Raw genomic sequence first — 21,760 nt, 5'->3', positions numbered from 1 at the left:
TGGCCATGGGCCCCCAGAACGGAAGGAAACCTTTGAAAAAGTCTCCTGCTTCTTGGCCAGCTGTATCTTCCTTGTCGAAGACACCTCTCACAACTCTAGTCTTGTGATAATCCGGTGCAGCAGTGTATGTCGGAGGTAATAGTCGGGCAATATAACATGAGCCTGAAAAGTCAGCAGGCAGCCATGTATATGCTCTGTCTTTGCAGACAAAATAGGTACCCTTAGCACCTAAGAATGCAGGGGAAGACTGTGATGGAAAAACGGACGTTTTAGTACAGTCACTCTTCCCTAGTCGAGCTCTCGGATTCCTCCCATTCCCTTGTAAACAGACCTGACCTTGGTGGGGTATGACCCAAATCGGAGTCGAGCTTTTACGCTTGTTCTCACCCAAAATAATGCCATACTCCGTAGCATTCCAACCCATATAAACTCGTAACTCATCTTTGGGAAAAAACGGAGTGTTATTGACATCTCTAACCATGTCAGTAATTCCCTTTACCAAGGCTCTATTAGCAGAGTTATACCTAGTGGAACGCGGAGGTCGCGGGGGATAGGTCTCTAGAGCATAGGCGAACATGGTCTGAAATGCCCAAAATGATCCATTATAACTAAAGGGCAGAACCAGATAGGGGATACCCTTGTTCATGGTATGTGGTATCAGACCACACACCCAGCAGTTCGTTGTATTTACTACTAGTTGGTGTTGGTGCAAGAGCTGAATGAAAGTGTTATTTATAAACTCAGAGCGTCGAGCTTGCTCGTGTGCAGGAAAAGAGTGAAAAGAATGAAGAGAAACAACAGTCGGAGAAACAGAAACATGGGGAGGCACTGTAGATGTGACAGGTGCAAAAATCAATTGGATTCCAAAAACGATTCTGCCTACCAAAGTTATTAAAACAATCAGAAAGGTCAGAGCGCATTGCATCATGAAACATTTGCTATGCAAAATTTCATACAGTTTTGTCTTACGAGCATTTATGACGTTAGCTCGTCGCAGTTCAGGAAGCTCCATCTTCTACAACCGTTCGCAACGGATGGTTTGTACCTGTTGAAAAATTGCCTCTGTTTACCCTGGGAGTTCCCAAAATAAACAGAAGAGACCGACCTTGTGTCTGGCCCCCTGCAAGTTAAAACAAGGCACACGTTACGACCCTACGGCAACCCAGATGGCAAGGCGAGATAACAACAAAAACAAAAGGACAGAAATTATAGAGCAAACTTCCTGACTGAATGCCATGTGATAAGATCAAAACAGTTTTCAAACGGAAAGGTGATTATGCAATGTTATTGGTTCATGGAATGAGAACGTAGGTTATATCTGTATTTTCCGGGTCTTGTCTGATCTTGAAACAGCTGATCTGCAGGTGCAGTAATGTTCAAATCCACAGGTGGCAAATGTTCACTTTGTGCAACACTCTGTTCAGGGTTCAAAGGAACAGTTCCTGGTGCAGTATCAGAGTTCTGTGTTTCAGATCGTTTGTCCGTCATGTACTCTGCATCACTGAAGGGGATAACCCTAGAAACAGGTTCTGTCTCGGATACACCAAATCCCTGTCTAACCCAGTTGTCGTAGGGGAGTGGGAGAGGCACACGCTTCGTATGGGTAGCGTGCACCCAATTTTTCCTGCCAGCCAGGCGTACAGCAGTTCTTGTGGCCAGGAGCACCTGAAACGGACCCACGAATCTTGGCTGGAGGTTCCGGGTCCGTCCAAAGTTCCGCACCACAACCAGATCACCGGGTTTCAATGTGTGACCTGGACTCTCTGGCAGCTTAGGCAAGGATTCAAATACCTGTTGGTGAATAAGACTCAATTTAGCAGTCAGGTCAAAAAGGTAATCAATCAACATTGGATATTCGATCTATTTGAACTCCTTGGGCCTAGGAACTCCCCAGACATTAGCAGGGCGACCAAACACAATCTCATATGGGCTAAGCCCTACTCGAGAGTGTACAGTCGTTCTGGTGGACAATAAAGCCAAAGGCAGTGCGTCTGGCCAAGATAAACCAGTGGAAGCTTGAATTTTTGCAAGTTTCAGCTTCAAGGTACCATTGTACCCCTCAACCAAACCTGCTGACTGTGGGTGATTCGCACTATGGAATTTTTGCTTAATTCCCAAACCCGCACACACACTCTGCATAACTTTCCCTACGAACTCACTTCCATTGTCTGACCATACAATCCGTGGCATACCATACCTGGGGAAGTACTCTTTGAGGAGGATTTTGGCAGTGGACATAGCAGTGTTATCCTTTAACGGATACGCTTCAATCCATCTTGAAAAAGCACAGACTACCACTAGGACATATTTGAGATTATTACATCTGTCCATGTGGATAAAGTCCAACTGAATCACTTCAAAGGGACAAGAAGGGGGAGCAAAGTGACCAGCTGGGGTTGGGGTTCCCTTGCCAGGATTATGCATCAGTCATACCATGCAATTTTTCACCACTCTCTCCGCGCACTTAGTAATTCCATCGTTCTTCCATACTGGAGCTAACATCTTACAGATCCCTTTCGAACTGATGTGCGCCGCTCCATGCGCCATAGTGACTACCACAAGTACATACGCATCAGGTAGCATCCAACGCTGATGCTCAGACAAATCAATCCAACATCCACTCGAATCCATTTTACCCGTTTTCTCCTTCCATGCATTCTTCTCATTTTCAGTTGCTTCATTCTGGATTGCCTTCACACTTTCAATCGTATTCTCACACATTCCTGATTCAGCAATCCATCGTGCAGACGTCGCAACGTACATTCGGCTCATCATGTTCTTGGCCGTCTCTTTGACGACCTCATCAGCAAACGCATTCCCACGGCCAACATCATCCGTAATCTTCTGGTGTGCACTGCATTTCACAATCGCAACTTCATTCGGTAAGGTCAGAGATTCCAACAGGTCATTGACTAACTGTCCATGTTGGATCTTAGTCCCATGGGACGTGAGAAAACCTCTTTCTTTCCACAAGCGACCAAAACTATGTGCTACGCCGAAGGCATACTGGCTGTCAGTAAACACATTCACTCTCTTTCCCTCAGCTAAAATACACGCTCTTGTCAATGCAATTAATTCTGCAGCTTGGGCAGAATTCTGACTCACTCTTGCAGTCTCGACAACCGTACTCAAAGTCGTAACTGCATACGCAGCCGTCACATCACCAGTCTGTAGCTTGAAACACGATCCATCGACATACAAAGTACCATCTGGATCTAGTAACGGAGTATCTTTTAAATCAATCCTACCTTTTGTCTCTTCCTCAGTTCTAAAACAACAGTCATGGGGCTCTGAATCACTCGACTCGTGAGTAGTCGGCAACAGCGTTGCTGGATTCAATATGCTGCATCGCTTGATCTGAATGTGACTTGCCAAAAGTGTCAGCTCATAGCCTGATAGTCTAGCACTGGTGAGGTGCTGAGTTTTCGTTCGATTCATGAGTGTATCCACAGCATGTGGAACCATGACTACTAACATGTTGTTCATGACCAATCCAGCAGACTGTCGAATAGACACTGCAGCTGCTGCTGTAGCTCTCAAACAACTTGGCAACGCTCTGGCTACCGGATCTAATGTGGATGAGAAATACGCACAAGGTCGCTGTTTGTCACCAAATTGTTGCGTCAAAACACTCAACGCACAACCCTCTCTTTCATGGACATATAGTGTAAACGGCTTACTGTAGTCAGGAGTACCTAACACAGCAGCTGAGCACAACGCATCACGCAATTCCGAGAAGCTCTGTTGACATTCATCAGACCATGGCAAAGGACTCGGAACACCTTTTCCAGTCAGAGCCACCAATGGTTTTGCCATGAGAGAAAAATTTGGGATCCATTGTCTGCAATATGACGTGATACCCAAAAACGCACGCACTTCTCTCTGTGTGCTTGGTACAGTCATCTGTGAAATTGCTTTGATTCTCTCTGGAGTCAACCTTCTTCCCTCCTTTGACAAAAGATGACCTAAGTAGGTCACTTCTTGGCAACAATATTGTAGTTTAGAAGGTTAAACATTGTGATGTAAGTCTGATAAATGACGCAGCAAAGAAATTGTAGCTGTTTTGCAAGTTTCCTTGTCGTCAGCAGCCACTAAAAGATCATCTACATATTGGATCAGAGCAACACCAGGTGGAAGTACAAAAGCATCTAATTGACTTTTTAATGCTTGGCTGTAAATTGAAGGGCTTTCACAATAACCTTGTGGAGCGCGCTTGAATCTGAAACTACGACCACCTAAGGAGAAACCAAAAATATCCCTACTTTCCTCGGCTATCGGAATGCTGAAAAAGGCATTCTTCAAGTCGATCACTGTAAACCATGTAGCTGAGGCAGGAATCAACGTCAATAATGCAGTGATATCTGAGACCACAGGGAACTGTGGAACCACTATTTTATTAACCTCTCTGAGGTCAATCACAAATCTGTAGATTGGAGGTTTGGAAGGGTCAGTGCGTTTCAAAATCAGCAGAACAGGACTATTGCAGACATTTCCTCTAGTTTCTTCTATCACATCTTTCTGTATCAAATCTTGCACGATCAGTAAAAGCGCACGTTCACCTTCATTTGAAATCCGATACTGTGGGATTCGTGGGAATCTAACATTTGCCTTCAGACTCACCACATAAGGGGGAATTTCCAGAAGACCTACATCATTAGGACCAGTCGCCCAAAGATTATCAGGGAGAGAACGCAGCTCCGGTGGGAGCTTATCCATCGACAAGTACATTGGAGAGATGACTCTCTTACCCAACGTGAGCTGTACTCCCGAAGGAGAACAGTACAATGTCGCATGCAGGCGTTTCAACAGATCTAAACCAAGCAGATTCTCATTACAACCGGTCGTCAGAATAAGGGGTGCTTCTAGTTGACATGGCCCAACAGAAATTGACAAAGGACCAGAAACAGGGTTGTGAACAGGGGCGCCTGAGAAACCTACTGAAATGTTCGTTGAGCCAGACAAAGGTGCGCCAGGGAGTTTCGCGTGCATAATTGAACTTTTTGCCGCACCAGTATCCAACAGAAACGGTTCAATCACGCCTGATGTAGCTACTGCGACATAAGGTCCACTCTGATCAACTGGAACTGATACTACTCCCTCTCTCTGCCTGTGGCTGTCCTAGTACTCACTTTGCTGAACTTCTTCACTACCGTCATAATAATCCTCAACATGGTACTGGGGAGATCTACCTGATTGTGTAGATTGTACATTTCGCTGATCGAAATAATTAGATGGGCGATCAGTCTGTGGAGGCATAGTACCACGTCCTCTACCTCTAAGAGCTTGCATAAACCCACCACGACCTCTCTGAGCTGGGACACCACTAGTTTGTGAGTGCAGAACTGGACACTCATTCTTATAGTGACCCTCCTTTTTACAATAGGCACACTGATTCCATGCTAACTGTTGTCGGGGAAAACCATAGTCAAATCTTTGGGACATCCCTTGCTGGAATTGTGGCTGTTGCTGAAACTGGGGTCGTTGCTGTGAATCTGACTGATTTGAGCGAGGCGGATACGCCTGTTGCAAAAGAACTTTAGTTTTCAAGTCTTTTGTCTTCTTTTCTGACTTTTCCTTCTCTTCTTTTTCTCTATTTTCGTAATACTGAGCAGTTGCGAGTATCTGTGCTGTCGTCGACACCGCCCATGCACTCTCAGAATCCTTCAACTTGTTACTAAGCTCAGGCAATAAATTAAACACAAACTTGTCGACAAACAACCTCTGACCTCCCTCAGTACTCATATCTTGCCCACTGTGGTCTACGAAGGTCTCTTCAAATCTAGTGAAGAAGTCAGAGACGCTTTCGTCCTTCTTTTGCTTGCATGCTGATAATTTATCCCAGTTGACCCGTAACGCTGGCATCAGCGTTTTCATCAAATTGATTATTCTGCCAGGCAAAGCAGCAATCAGAGGCTCAGGTTTAGCACCGCCAACTTGTTGTGCATCTGCCGCTACAATAGCTGGCCAATCACCTCCTAAGGCAACTTGGTGATTCTCATGGCGAATATTGGCCCATATAGGCTGTGGCACTACATTGCCAAATAGCATTTCGATGTCTGCCAAATTCATGACGCACGCTTGAACTGTCTGGGTTAACTCTTTATAATACCCAGCAGGATTCTTAAGCGGGTCCGGCAACGCCTGTTTTACTGCTAATACTTCGGCCCGCTTCCAAGGGATGTGTATCCATACTCTATGGAAATGTGCTGGAGCAGCTAAAATATTATTAGCCGCATCAGCTTGAACTGCATCGCGCCATATCGGCGGAACTTCCCTCATCGGATACTGACCTCGCTTCTTCCTAGTAATCGGAGAACCATCAGAGTCCCTTGGTGCTCGAAGAGGAGAATCAGACCTGTATGCTAAAATCAGTTCTATCGCTTCCTTTACTTCCGAACCTATTACCATTCCTGCAGTGAACCTTCTCTGAATATGTATCAAGTCAGCGGGAACGGAATCTAAGTCATCATCATCCCATGCCTCACGCAAAAGGGAACACATCACGTCAAAGACATAACGCTGAGTTGTTTCATTCCATTGCATAAATGTATCCAGCACTCTTCGTGCATCATACTTCACAGCTTTCGACATCCACCTAAGAGCTGTCGAGTCTAATATTCCTCGTTCCTGGAGACCAGGAAGCTGACTACGTCTCTGTGTAGAGTCAGAAACGGGTGTCTTAATTAAAGACCTGTAGAGAGGAGTTAAGATATTAGTTACAGAGTCAGTTATTTTCCGACGAACAGAAAGCGGAGTCAGAATGTTTACAGAGTTCGGGGACAAGGAAGCTGGAGCAGACGAAATTGTAAGGGTAGAAGTAGTAGGTAAAGCAGTTTGCGAAACGTCAGGCAAAGGCGGAATAGGCAACAATAGAGGGGGTGCCGGAGGAACATTAACCACAGGAAGAATAGGAGCTTGAATCACAGGAAAAGGAACAACTATTCCAGGCTGACCAGCAGCCGGTTGCACAACAGGTGGTAACTGTGGTGCTGTAATACCCTGTGCATACGGTGGAGGTGATCTCAATAGGTAAGACAACAGGGGATCCTTTTCACAGTCCTCTATTGGCTTAGCAGGACACGATGGCAAGGCAGGGTAGCATTTGTCAATCGCCAAATTATGTTCTCTATTCGCTACCTCTATTGCTTTTTCAGTTTCATTGACATGCAACTGCCTAGCAGACTGCATTAAAGTCAACCCTTTCTCTTTCTGTTCCTTCTTCATTTTTCTAATTTCTCTCTGTCTAGCTTCTTTACGCCAAAAGCGAAAAGAATCGAACATTGCCGGCCGGGCTTTCTTTTTAAACAACTTCACTTCTAGATTGTCTAGAATTTTAGTTTCAAAGCTACCATGTGGTGGCCAACTAAGGACACCATCTTTCCTGGTGTAACGGACCCACACTCCATTATAAGTGATAGGACCCACACCATGTTTACAATAGAGCTCATATGTAGGAGTTCTGATCGGAGGAACCGGACACGAGTCCTCCAACCGGGAATCCCTGTTGCAACTTAACCAGGAAAGGAAACAATTACTACGGCTAGCCATTACAAACTAAAGACAAATTCTAACCAAAATGCGCAAAGAACTTAGGCCTACCAAATGAACCGATACCAAACCAAAGATTATCTTAACAAGAGCAACCAGTGATAATCTACAAATCCAAAACAAACGTACCCAGAGAACAAAAGGATTATCCGAACAAGAGCAACCAATGATAAATCCTTACAAGAGCAACTAAGAGCAACCAAACTGGGCGCGACCCACTTAATACTTAACTGAAATGTCGAAGACGTCACCAAGGAGAACCCGTCTACGTCTCGCCGTACTAAGGTCTGCACCTCGGGTCCAAGACAGGGCGACAGTCAGGGCAGCGGTCCTCTGTAGCCGTCTGGGAGCGGGAACCCTCGTGGAAGAGATCGTCGGGCCACTTTTACGACATACAGGGATCGATGAAGCGGGGTACCCCCCTCCGGAATCTTCACACGAAGCTCCTCGAAATCTTCAGGCTTTGGACCGGTACCGGTTGACGTCGCCCCACGCTCGGCGCCAAATGAGGTTCTGGACTTTCCTAGAGTCCAGAGGTGTCAGGGAAACAACACCCAAAAGACCCCTGAGTTCCTTCCTGCCTTGGTGCACAAATAAACAGAGACACGGGCTTCTCGATGGTGGCGTCAGAGACCAAGGTTTATTTACTGCAGGGACACAGAAGTCGTAGGAACCACACAAAGGCAGAATCTAGGAGACTGTTCAAATTGTATAAAGTGGGTCGCTCCTTAAATACACCAAATGTGTCCTCAGGCAGCATTCCAAAAATATCTTTCATGCCTAGCCCGGTATCCCAAACAAACAATAAACATATACCAAACGATAATTATTTGTAAGTTTCCAGTGTTCGATCAAGTCTTCATGTCAGTTTTCCATTCTTCGACCGATCCTCCCCATCATAAAAATTGTATCCTCCCCATAGTAAAAGCCCAGAAGGAGAGGAGCGGAGCCAGGTGTGAAAGATTGATAAGTAGGATAAGAGATGCTTGTGGGTCATAAACGGGCATGGCTACTGTCTTTGGCCTCCTAATCGTGATCAGGACAACGAACACAAGAACCAGTATAGCATGATTGGCCTCAGGCAAGGGAGGTAGCTTCTGACTTGTCACGCAGCATCAGCTTCCTTGGACTAAAGCTTACGTGTCCTTAACAAGGTGATTCAGCCAGGGTCATTGCTTATCCATTGACTATGTGAGGGCAAGAAACAAAATGGATGCCGTATCCAAGATGGATGCCATGAATTTACAACAGAATGCCCTATTTCTCAGTGAATCCATGCTCGTAGCACAGCGAAAACACTGTCACATACTAAATGGATCATTTACGGTTCACTGGTACCAAAATCGTGTCAGTACTACGATACCGAACACACGGGTTCGGATCGCTACAGAACCTCAGCTTCTACGTTTTACATAGAGAGGCTCCAGATAGAGACTAAATAGGGACAAAGCTTCCAATTTTCACTACTTGGGTGTGGTTCGTTAGATAGGAGCTGAAGCAGTTTAGGGCTGCACCTTCAATTCCTATTCGATTTTTCAGGATGTTTATCAGCGAGGTGGTTGACTCTGTCAAATGCAGCGGAGAGATCAAGGAGAATAAGAAGACATACATTTCCAGTATCCAGGATGCGGAGAGCATCGTCCATAATCTGCAGAACAACAACTTTAGTGTTGTAGCCCAGTCTGAAGCCAGAGTGACTAGTGTCAAGGACGTTTTATGCATTAATGTGATGTGATATTTCTAAAGTTACGCAGCTTTCAATCACCTTACCTAAGAATGGAAGTCTGGAGACTGGACGGAAGTTGTTAAAGTCAGCAGGGTTCAATGACTGTTTTTTTCTTAGAAGAGGAGAATATTTGGCCAACTTTTAGAACGTTTAAGGAAACCCTCCATAGCCATTTCCAGCGGTGGAAGCTCTCCTCACCTTTCATCATTCTGCCTTTGGAAAAACAATCATGACTGAATGCTAAATGGTGCAGGCAATGCAAGAGGCGAGCACATGGGACAACTGTCTTTTTACCACTGTGTTATGTTAACACTAGTTTAGATAAGTATGATTGAGGAACTTTTGTCATCATAACAACATAATGGGTTCTGTCTTTTAAATGCCTTATGTCAGTTACATATTGCCTTCTTTTAAATGTTTCCAATAAACACAGTTATTTAAAGAGCCCACAAACAAAATAGTAATATTTTGTAAGCTGAAAATACCAATTTCCTGCACGAATTTAGGAATTACATTTACAGACAATTCAGTTAAATAGCAAGAACACTCTGCTGGATGTTAACACACCTGTGACTATAGTGTTTAAGGCCTCTTTGATTTTGTAATTGCAGGAGGCAAAATAGAAATGTTTTTGAACTTGGATCTCTGCATTGCCAGTTGCATTACAATAAAATGACCAATTAAACCGTTTATGTATAAAACTAGGACCCAGATTTACGTTTTTTTTGCACCAGCCTTAGTGAAATGCACAGTAATGAAAATCAGCAGCAAGGGTTTACTTTGTGCTGGAAAGGTGGTATTTCCTCAGCGCCATATCACTTTACAACACTTTACATCAAGGGAGTGTTTCATTGCGAGGATCACAGCAAACAACCATGGGTTTTGATACAAATTCTGATCGACTAAAGAAGCCTGACCAGACAGTGGGGCATATTTACAAGCCCCTATCGCCACCACAACTTCACTTTTCAGGAAGTTGTAGTGACGATAGTGGCTTTGCCTTGTTCACAAGGCAGCGTTAAGCAACTTAATGTGGTTTAATGCTGCACTGTGAATAAGGCCCCATTTCAGGCTATACTTAGCGTGAAAGGGGTGGGCAATGGGTGTTGCGATGGGCGTTCCACCCCAACACCCATTGATTTTGACGCTGCCCCCTATGCGTTGTGCAGCACTCATAAACACAGAAAAAGGCCATTGATTCTTTATGTGCAGGAAGGTGACGCTTCCTGCACATAAACAATCAATAAACAAGCATTTGCAATGCAATAGGTCTCGCATTTACGTGAATTTAAACTATTGGCATTGTAAATGGCAATGCCTTTTATGTATGTTTTATAAACCAAAATATAAATAAAAGGCATTGTCATTTACAATGCCAATAGCTCAAACTCGCGTAAATGCAATACCTATTGCATTGCAAATGCTTGTTTATGTTGGTTGTTTGTGGACGCGTTTTATGGTTTAATGGGCCAGTTTTTACTTATGATTTCTCTGATGTAACCACAAGCTTTGCCTGCAACAAGCACAAATGCAAGCAGTCTCCCGTATTTTGCAAAATACTTAGACATGGTGCCATTACAAGTTCAAAACTGCTCTGATTTGTAAGTGTGGGCTATTTTTCTTTAACTATCTTCTGGTGAAATGACTTTTATTTTGGTGCCCGGGCTTATTGTCTCTCAGTACGATCCTGAATGATGCTCATTCAAATATAGAGTGCAGTGTCTGCTGTCTGGTATGGGATACGTTTCAGCCTACAAAATGCTTCATAAATGGGCACGCATTGGAACATAAGTGGCGAAGCTTGGGCATTACCTATGGCGATGAAGCAGCAAACAAACATGGGTCTGTTAATAAAGGGCAGAGTGCATGTTTTCTTTTCCAGGTAATGTGTGTGCAACACTGCAACACATAAAACCCTGCATCACAGCACTTCCCACCGGGGGACTTGAGGTGCAAGCTTTGGCAAAAAATACACTAACATTGGAATTGAGGGACTTGGGGCATTTAGTGACAAACGTGTTCGGCACCCTGTAGCGAACAGTCTGAAAAACGGTTGAACGTCTTTTGATCTTATGGTATCATCAGGAGCCATGTGCCGAAAGTCAATGTAATGCTGTTTTATTCATTTTTTTAAATCGAAGTATGGCTACCTATCAAGTGATTCTGAAATTCTGGCCCGCGAAGTTGGCTGGTCAGAGCAGGTTGCACAGCCGTATCCACATTGGTATAACAAAGTAATACCCATCCACCAAAGTAATCAGTTTAATCCATTTTATTTTCTTCATTTTTTAGCGTTTTTTCAACTCTTATTTATCCATCACGTCAAAAGCGGTGAAATTCCTTATACAACTTTAAGCATGTAACTCGTTCCATGTATTGCCCATCCAGGCCTATGCATGAACATATAAGCGCAGCTTATGTGAATACCTTATGTGCACTTGTAAATGCTGCGGTATCCTGAACGAGGCAAAATATATTCACAAAATTCCATAGACCTTGAATGAAAGAAAAATACGTGTGATGCGATTCACAAATAGGTCAAACATCACTTCAGTAGGTTATTGTTACTTTTTGAGTTAACTTCCAGTTTGGGGGAATTCTCTGAAATGTTCTGGAGAACTCCAGAGGCCTCACTTGGGAAAATACTGTTGCACAAGGAAATATACATTTCAGCACGAGGAAATGTCGCAATAAAGTGAATTAGCACCTTTAGGGTTATTTTATCCACAGGGCAAGGGCGAAACACAGAGCCCCGCAGCCCCTGCTCAGGACTGGAGGCCCCCTAAGGCACCCATGCAAAGCCGGAACAATCTAGCAAAATAAAGAACAGCAACTGTTGCTGCCTGTCAGAAGCCCGCTCCATGAGATATGCACGGCAGTTGGCTGAAGAACCACAGTGGCAGCATTTATTGATTTATTGTTGCAATATAGAAAATTAAAGGCGCCCATGTGACTGTGTCACTTTGCACACGAGGGAGATAGAGTGAAAACAGAGACAAACAGGGAATCACCGACCAGGGTGAGAGAAATGGCGAGGAGAGGAGACTGTGAAGAGAGTAAGAGATACAAACTATAAAGAGTTAAGTGAGTGAGAGACAGCTGAGTGAAAGAGAGAGACAGAGTGAGAAATAGGTTATAAAGAGATAGGCGAGCAAAGTAGCTGAATGTGAGCACAGGAGAAAGAATGAACAGAAAAGAGAGACATTAGAGAGAGATACAAAGAGAGTTGAATAACAGACACCTAACAGAGAGAGGGAGACAGGAGAAAGTGTGTGTGTGTGTGTGCGTGTGTGTGTGTGTGTGTGTGTGTGGGGGGGGGGTGTGTGTGTGTGTGGGTGTGTGTGTGGGTGTGTGTGTGAAAGAGAGAGAGAGAGAGAGAGAGAGAGAAGAGAGAGAGGGGGTTATATAGCGAGAGATGGGAAAAAGAGCAGAAAGAGAGAAAAAGTGAAGGAGGAAAAAGTGAAAACTGTAAGCAGCACTTGAGCCCTGACGTTGAATGCCGCAGAGCTGTATTAGATATTTATTGCACCCAATAAAGTCCAACTACCCTGGTTTGGAATTTATCAGATGCAATAAACAGCATCTATGTAGCACCTATTTATATCTTCCCCAGTGATAGGGAATAAAATGTTCCAAAATCCCCCTGTCCCGACAATTGCTCAGCTTTTTCCCCCATTAAACTTGTCTCTGTGAAGTTTTCCAAATGTAGGTTATGGGAGACAAGACTGGTAGGGATATTGTGGGGGTCCCCTCCCCATACTCTGTAACTGCCCCCCCCCCCCCCCCCCCAAGGTTTCATTACCCCCAGATCACTGATTTGTAACGTGTTCCCACACCATTCTCTTTCTGAAAAAAAAATTCTCATGGACTTGACAGGAGCAAATTTACAAATGGGTTCATGGAGGAAAACAATAAGCATAAAACTGGTGAATACCCACAAACTTTGAGTTTGAGTTTGTGTGTTATCTCCCTTTTGGAATGGTACCCACATTGGAAAGTATACAACCCTGCTACTGCAAGCAGATTTGCCTTCATAGAAATACCACTACACTGCCAAAACTCACCTGTCTGCAAATACATTTGCAGCTTTTTAAAGAAGTAGTGCTTAATTTGAACCAGTGGTTTCCGGTGCTCGGCACAGCACTTATTTGTCAACAAAGGCACTTCTGACAGTCTGCAACACGGAGGCACTGTTAGTCTAATTTAGAGATGAGCAGAACAACTGCTGATTATTACTTTGCTATACATTAAAAAAACTAATACTGAAGCCCAAGTCATTCTTTGTAGGTTTAGGGACCTGGAATAGGCAGAATTCTAACACGTGTAGGAGTGTGAGGGTGAGTAGTTGTGTTGGTACTTATATTGGCAGCACTGGCAGGGGCACTGGGTGGGTGGTGCAAGCAGCAGTGGCCTCCTGACACGACCCTGTCATTTTTTTTTTTTTTACAAAGAAGCACTGTAAGAAGTAGTGATACCCTTGACTCTGTGAAAGGATCATTCCACCAGACTAGAACAGGGGCACCAAAAAGCTATTTTGGGCTTGATATATTTTAGTCTACGTTTAGCAGCAAAGGCAGCTCTTAAAAAGCAAATGCCCTAGACTCACTTTGAGTCAACTTTACCAAAATGGGTGCCTTTCAAAGGAGGCACAATTGGGAGTGATATTCCTGGTTGTATGGATGAGCTATCGGGGAAAATATTTAATAAAACCAAAACAATACGCTAAGTAACACAAAAATGCAATACAGGAAAGAAGTCACGATGGTACTCGTTAAAGCTGGGGGCCACATGGATGCATTTCATGTACAAAAAAGAGTTCTGATGAAACTTTCAGATCTAAAAGGGAACATGGTAGTTACTCTAACGTCCTTATAGGATGCACGTAATCAGTGCTTCATTTGAGCCAGTGGTTTCCGCTGCTCAGCACCGGCACTTAATTGCCAACGCCATACTTATGACAGTCTACCATGTGGTGGCGCTGTTTGTCTAAGTTAAAGATGGGCATACAACAGTTGTTTATTGATTAAATAAACATTTAAAAAGACTAATGCCTGCTGCCCAAGCCATTCTCATAGCTTTGGAGGCCTGGACTAGTTTGAATTGTCACTCTGTGATGGTTGGTAATTGTGTTAGTACTGTCATTAGTGGGGCTGGCAGGGGCAATGGGTGGTGAAAGCTGCAGTGGTCTCCTGAGGAGGGCCCTGGCACAAATTAAGCATTACTTGTAATTTCTGATGGAAATTATGTGGTCCAAAGACTTACTGTGGACCTCTTATGTTTTTCCCTAGAGACTTCGACTGATGAAAGCAATCAAACTTTCTAAGGCGAAACTAGGGGAGAAAGAGGAGTTACCAGGGGGATAGGACCCTTGTTAAATAGATCATTCCTCAGGAGATTCTAGGGTTCAACTTGGAATCCCCATTAATTCCATTCACCCGGACATAAAGTGACACCGGGTAGTTAACACTAAAGGCGTGAGATTAACACCCTCATATTCAGAGACTTCAGAATCAGGCCTATTAAAGAGCATTAATACATGCATATATTATGTAGCTGTTTTCGTATAGCATCACTAGCCGAGAAGCAACAGATCACTACCATTTTTAGGTCTCGCCTGCGAATGCAGTGCATGCGCTGCTTCGCCTCGGCGAGATCTATTGTTGTTGCTTCTGTGTCTGGGGCCTGTGGAAGCGGGGTTGGTGTCTGCCCTGTCGACATTAGGCCCCGGCCACCCTGCTCAGACTTGCTTGCGCTTTTCAGGGAGCAATATCGGCGTTCTGTACTTGCATGCGCTTTCCAGGAAGCAATCTCGGCGTTCTGTACTTGCACGCGCTTTTCAGTGCTTGCGCTTTTCAGGAAGCATTCTAGGCGTTCATTTTTATTTCAGTGTACGTATATCACTGATTAATGTGTCTGAGTTATAATTTTCCATGCTCCATTATTATGTGAGAACACGGAGTGCCACACACATGTACGCAGACAGATTCTTCTTGTACCATCTAAGGGTAAGTTGTGTTGTGGTCGTCCTACCTACTGCGCGCCAAACAAGAGCTGCGTATTCAGACGTGGGGTGACACGAATGTCACCACTCCGTTTCCAGGGCAACGTGACCTCCACTGACAGCGCCCTTGAATGCTTGTCCCACAAGACATTCACGAGAAATTCCTTCCCTAGACCTCCCTTTACTATTCTTGGGTTTCTCATTCCCTTCCTACTCTTTCGCCGAAAAGTCTGTTGCTTCCCTAGTAGTGTGTGTCATCATATAAAGACCAGCACGCGCACATATACAGTTCCCGCCTGCTGCAGGTGCAGCTGCCTGGACTGAGGAGGCAGCACGTGGACAATACACGGCCACAAGATCCCCCGTAGAGGCTGTGAAACTCTGGTGTCAAGAGATCGCTCGCGAGATAAGCAATGGCTGGAATAGATACACTAGCTGATTTTCCACAAAAAAGAGATAGTGTGACCTGCAGGTAGCAGAATTCATAGTGGCCACATTAATGACCAAACCCTGATAATTACTGTGCCATGTGCCCTACGTGTGATTGTTGCCATGCCTCTGACCGTCACCTGGCAACAGACCTTCAAATCTTTAACTGACTGCGTCAGCAAAAGGGTAGTGAAAGGAAGAGGAGTAAGATGAAGAAGAAAGTGCTTCTAACATACCATGCCTCTAAAATTAGTTTTAAAGAAAAAGTGCTGCTATGAAAAAAAGGGCTATTATGAAAAAAGGATGCTGCGCTGCTACAAAAATGTGTTTTTATGCAGGTAAAGTCACCACTGATGAATTCAAGTTTTACTCTGCTGCCTGAACCAGGTAGTCTCAAACGTTTCCCTAGGGGGCCAAAAGTAAGGTTTGTGGTGTGACCGAAGGCCATATTGATGGGGTGGGGCGTGGAGGTGTAAAGTGGGTGTAGGGGAAGCGAAGTATGTATTTTGTGTGGGCTGTGAGTCATGGAGGTATTTTGAGGGTTTCATTCCACTATAAGAATCATACATTTGTCAATACTGTGTTATGCTGTATCTTAGTCACTATTCCTGTACCATCTAAGGGTAAGCCTTCTCTGCTTGCTATCAGTACCCTGGCTGAGTCAATTGTACAAAGGAAGAAACTTAATTATTCAATTAGAATAAAATAGAATTGCACTGTGTGAAACCAGAAAACCTGGAATCAATCCCAGCTTCCCTATTGACCAAATTGTGTGATCCTAGGCAATTGTTTTATTTCACTTTGCCTCCATTTTCTTCATTGTGACATTTAATAGCACCTTAAAAAATACTTGATTGCAGGATGTTCCCTGTATAAAACCTTCTTAACTGTTTGATTACATAAACTATAATGTTTATGTATATTAACAATTCAGGCCACCCAGAGTGGTTCACATTACAACTGAATTACCTCTCAGTTGACTATTGGCATTGTTGTTAGGGGTTGGGGAAAGGCATGAATGTTTCTAGGTTCATGTTTGAGAACTATCACTTTTTAAAAATACTTCTCAATGCACTGATGGTATCAGATGTACTAAGATGGCACGCTTCTGTGTGTTAAGGAAAAGCACTTTTTCTAATGTTTAAGAGAATCTATCATATTTTAACACATTTGTTGCATGATGCCTTTAAAAATTAACGTGTTCCTAAAGTTAAATGTTGCAGGACACCTTCTTTGCTTCTTTTCTTTATGTCAGTTAACCTGTAAATAAAGGCTTGCCCCTGTATTTAACACCTTACTGCATGTTTGTGCTCTGTCAACCGAAAAGTAGTCCAGTTCTGCTGTTCACCAGGGGACCGCATGTCAATGTCAGGAGGGCCGCGCGTGGCCACAGGGCCCTACTTTGAGTATCACTGACCTAGAGAGTCTCTGAAAGTGGGAAAGACAAGGTAAGATTGGCGCTGATGATCGCTCATGCCAGAGAACAGGGCGGTGCTGTTCTGCTTCTAGACCAGTTTTGCTTCTAGTCCAGAATCTTGACAGAGAGGAACCTGAGCGTGAGGCTGATCATTTTGAGGGGACTGGTCTTTCTTCTCACATTTACATTCAATGGTTCGCAGTTCTGTAAGTGTGTGAAAAACAATTCCTCTCCTATGACACATTGTCTCAAATTCAGCTGAGTGCAGTTTGCTAGATAAGTGTATCCTATCCAAATGTGTGGTGGAAAAGCAAACATCTGGTCAGTTTAGGACTTCATAAGCTGAAGGTTTAAACAGAGGAGTTATTTAATACTACATTTAGTGCCTGCTTTAACTCCGCCACTGTATTTAAGACATTACCAATAAATAGATCCAAGTGTTAACCTCCCTTTTAACCCAACTAATGAGCATAGGATAATGATAGGATAAGAATAGGATACAGATAAAGATGATTACTACACGCAATCACTTCTGAGATATCAAACGAGTTAACAAAATAGCTTTTGACCATTACATGCAACATGCACTTCGAGGCCTGGGTAAACCGAACCAGATTGAACCCGAATCGCCTGTACTCTGCTGTGATTGAATATTCAAAAAAATACATACTTATTCAATATCTGACAAACGTACAAATATGTTTTCAGTTTGAGTTCTAAGTGATTGGATGCGTAACTTTGCTTTCCCATGTTTGTATGTAATGAAGAGCCTGTTTATTTAGCACATGCAATGTTAGGAATTCAGATGTATTTTGGAACAACCTCCAAACACCTGGTTGCTGGGACTGGCACAGGCTCACGCGAGATCACATAATTGATAAGAGTGTACCCAAATGTGTGGCGGCTACAACAGTTTAGTTTAGCGAAAGGGAGAAGTTATAATAAGATCAGGACCTTGTATTTTATTTTATATTTCACATAATGCTGCCGTTTGACGTTTCTTCTCATCAAAACAGGTTGTTACCATTAACCAAATGAATGATAGTAATTTATCAACTTAAAGATTGACCTTGGCACCCTGCAGTATGCATACAGATGATACTGCCAGCGTTAACTCTTTAAACCCCCCCAGTTTTAGTCACATGTCAGGACTAGGGCAATATCAACCCCCTCACTCTACAAGCGTCCCTTCTTCGCACAAAGCCAGACTCCACCACCTTCACAAACTTTGACCTATTGGTATTGTTAATGGCAATGCCTTTTATTATTGCAGGTTTTTTAAACATATAAATTAAAGGCATTGTCATTTACAATGCCAATAGCTCAAAATCTCGCAAATGCGAGACCTATTGCATTGCAAATGCTTGTTAAGAGATGGTAGGTAGGAGCTTTTGCTTCCATCCCCACAGCATACAGCATAGAGCAGTGGGTCAGCCCTCTTTACCCACTGGCAGCCTTCACTTTGAGCGAGTGCAAAAAGCATATGCTAAATGTTCACTGCCACTTAAAGTAGTTCCTTTCTCTTCAGTACCACATCTCGCTCAAAATGTGTTTTATGTTTTTTTAATTAACTTTAAATGGCAGCTATGTTTTTTCATGCACTTTGGGTGTCAGATTGTGGTACTTTTTCTGTCTCCTTTTTATAGTAGCATTAAATAAAGTGCATAAGTATCATTGTCACATTGTAGCTGACTGCAATTTGAGTGCTTGGTTAGGTGATGATTTATTCTACTTTGCTTCACAAATAATTTTAATAAAATGCATGGGAAAACGGAAAGACTTGTTATTTAAAAAAATATCACTAGTAAAGTGACCACATCAGTTCATGTTTTTAATTTTAAGACTTTTATTGCAAGATGTGGCAGTCTTAGATGCATGGTTTAGACTTGTTTGCTAGTTTGTGGTATATGCTTGTAATTAAAACTATAATTAATGTTTGACCATTGCACAATCTTGAGAAGGCCATACCTATTGGCTTTGCCAATGCTTGTTTTTACTGTGGAACTACACCTGTAGATGTAGTTCTGCGAGTTTTCACCAAACTAGCAACTTCGCCAAACTGTGGACTTGTCTACCTGGCTCAAGTTTGGCAGCTGAAAATGAATACTACAAATCCCAGTTCCGAAAGACAAATTAACAGAACAAAATCACAGGAGTGGATTTTCCTGCTTTTATAGGTTTTATGTATGCACGTTTTGGTTTCAGGTTTTCCTACAAGATAGTCGTCTGAGGGTAGGATAAGAGAATGAAATTGCTGTATAGTTGTATAATTTATTTGGGGGGGTGAAAGTTGTGTGGTAGTATTTGTATGTTTAGAGTGTATGCAGCAGGTGAGTGAGGGATCGTGATTGGTGGTAGTGCATGAATCCGTAATGCTGAAAAATGCAGGTAAGTAGGATAAAGATTTTTCATGAGGACCACCAAACAGAGGAAGAGGAAGGAATGTACTAGCTGCTTTCATAAAACCTTCTTCTGGGATACAATAAACTGTATTGAAAGATGGGATGAAATAGGAAGAGAAAAAGCAAAGCATGTTAGTGATATGCAACATGACACAAACATGTACCTCCTCCTCTTGGAAATCCATGCAGTCCCAGTGATGCGCTAACGTAGCGTTCTTACGCTTCCAGTACTCTAGAAAGGCTACAGCCCAGAAAGACATGAAGATGCTGAAGAACACTGTCCCAGGGTGGTCAAAGAGGTACCCAACCTGAAAAAGAACAGATATCAGGAAAGATGTGCAGAGCCTTCGAGGTAAGAAGAGCAAAGGGGGTGGATGGGAAGGAGAGAAAGAAAAACGGAGAAGAGAAAAAGTCACCTGAAAATCTGCTGAGACAGTGAGATGGAGGGGATGGGAAGTGGAGGTGATCCTTCAATCAGAAACTTCAGAGCTGGTGATCCTACACTAAAGCTCACTCCCAAAGATTCCCACAGCAAAGCTGACAGCTATGGAGCGTACAATGAAGATCACATCAGAAATCCTACATTAAAGCTCACGGTTCTCGGTCCTTGACCATCACTCAAAGCCAGCGAGTCTACAGCAAGCCCTCACACCCAGCGATCATAAAGAAGTCCTCATAGGCAGCAATCCTCCACCATGCACTGCACCCAGAGTTCCTACAGAATGCACCACATTCACATACACCCTGTGTAGCACAGCTATCTTAACATCCGTGCCCTACCCCTTTGAGTCAATACTTCTCCACTATAGCCTTTTAGCCTCACTAGAAGTCTCTGGAAAGGCCTTGAATGGTATTACTATGGGGATCTCACCTTCGCCATTGGGCAGATCTCAGAAATGTTCCACGTGTCACATGTGTCACAGAGCGGGCACATCAGGTACTTCCCCCCGCTCTCGCAGATCTCCTTGCTGTTGGGGAAAGAAAGACCCATGAAGGAAAATGTAGGTAAAAAACAGAAGGCGGCCTCCTTTAAAATCGACATAAAGCAATGCATAGCCTTGGTGGTTTTATGTTTTAACAGAATCCACCAGTGGGTGTGCTCCACGACTTCCACCTGTTTCCACTCTAATGCAGACGACATATAGGTTTACCTACATGCCACTGGATGTTAGTGTCAGTTCTCCACCATGTCGACAGGCATAGCAGCCTTTGAATGCTAACTAAATACCAATTACTTCAAGCTTCATTGTAGAAGAACCTAGAATTTAGAAAAAGGCTATACTTTTCCTTAGTAAAGAGATACAATTTCATTCTCCCTTTAGCTCTAGTTTGATGTTCCTACTTGTACTACTTTTAGATCCCTTCGCAAGTATGAGTTCACGGGTGAGCTCAGTCATCCAATTATCACTTTTCAAACTCAAACGTCTCTTACATTTCTGTCTGCCAAAAATCATGCAGAGGAGGTGGACATCTTGGAAATCTCTCAAATCGACTCTCAACTGACTGTTGCCATGTGCCTTCTGACTATCAAGTCAGTCATCACCTGCTGGCACAAAACACACAGGGACCCCTCATCTAGTAAATTAGGAATTTGGAAACTTTTAGATCCACTCATTCTGAGGTCCTCTCTTTGCTTCTGGTTTATGGCAGAATGATTCTCAAAGTTCTTTACCATGGGTGGATTCAATGGTCACTTCTACAGAGTCTTAGATAGAAATGTATATGCTACAGTGTGAGCCTCTGTGAGAATCTGTGTTCATGGATAAAGCTCTATTGGTGAGAAGGGCAGGATTAGATAAGCCTTATAGTAGGATCCCACTAATTCAGGCTGAGTAAGTACAGCATAAAGGGGCATATTTACAAGCCCCTATCGCCACCACAGCATCACCTTTTAAGACGCTGTAGTGGCGATAGGGGCTTCACCTTATGCACAAGGCGGAGTTAATTCACTTAAGTGGCTTATCGGTGCCTTGTGAATAAGGAACCCTTTCACGCTATACTTGGAGTGAAAATGGCGGGCAATGGGTGTTGTGGTGGGCGTTCCACCGCAACACCCTTTGATTTTGACGCTGCCTCATATTTACAAGGGTGGTGTAAATATGGGGCAGTGCCAAAATTAAGACCAGGGAAAACCTGATTTTACACTGGTGCAATGAGGAGAAATGTTTACTTTCTCCTCGCTTTTGCTGTTTTCATGTGTGCTGCATTGTGCAGCACACATAGAAACAGCAAAACAC

At 43.5% G+C, this 21,760-nt stretch overlaps 1 protein-coding gene across 1 annotated transcript in view; it reads right to left on the bottom strand.

Annotated features, from left to right (window-relative positions):
• ANO7 (anoctamin 7) overlaps nt 1-21,760 on the bottom strand; it is a 227,047-nt gene that overhangs the window by 80,759 nt on the left and 124,528 nt on the right. Inside the window, exons 10-11 of the mRNA XM_085608600.1 lie at nt 20,395-20,491; nt 19,688-19,831 (exon numbers count right to left, since the gene is read on the bottom strand). Of these exons, the coding sequence (XP_085464726.1) occupies nt 19,688-19,831; nt 20,395-20,491 (241 nt within the window). The remainder of the gene's footprint in view (nt 1-19,687; nt 19,832-20,394; nt 20,492-21,760) is intronic.

Source organism: Triturus cristatus, chromosome 1_2, assembly GCF_964204655.1.
Source record: "Triturus cristatus chromosome 1_2, aTriCri1.1, whole genome shotgun sequence".
Classification (NCBI taxonomy): Eukaryota; Metazoa; Chordata; class Amphibia; order Caudata; family Salamandridae; genus Triturus; species Triturus cristatus.
Note: the sequence above shows the minus strand (reverse complement) of the source record. Positions and strands in the feature narration are given on the sequence as shown.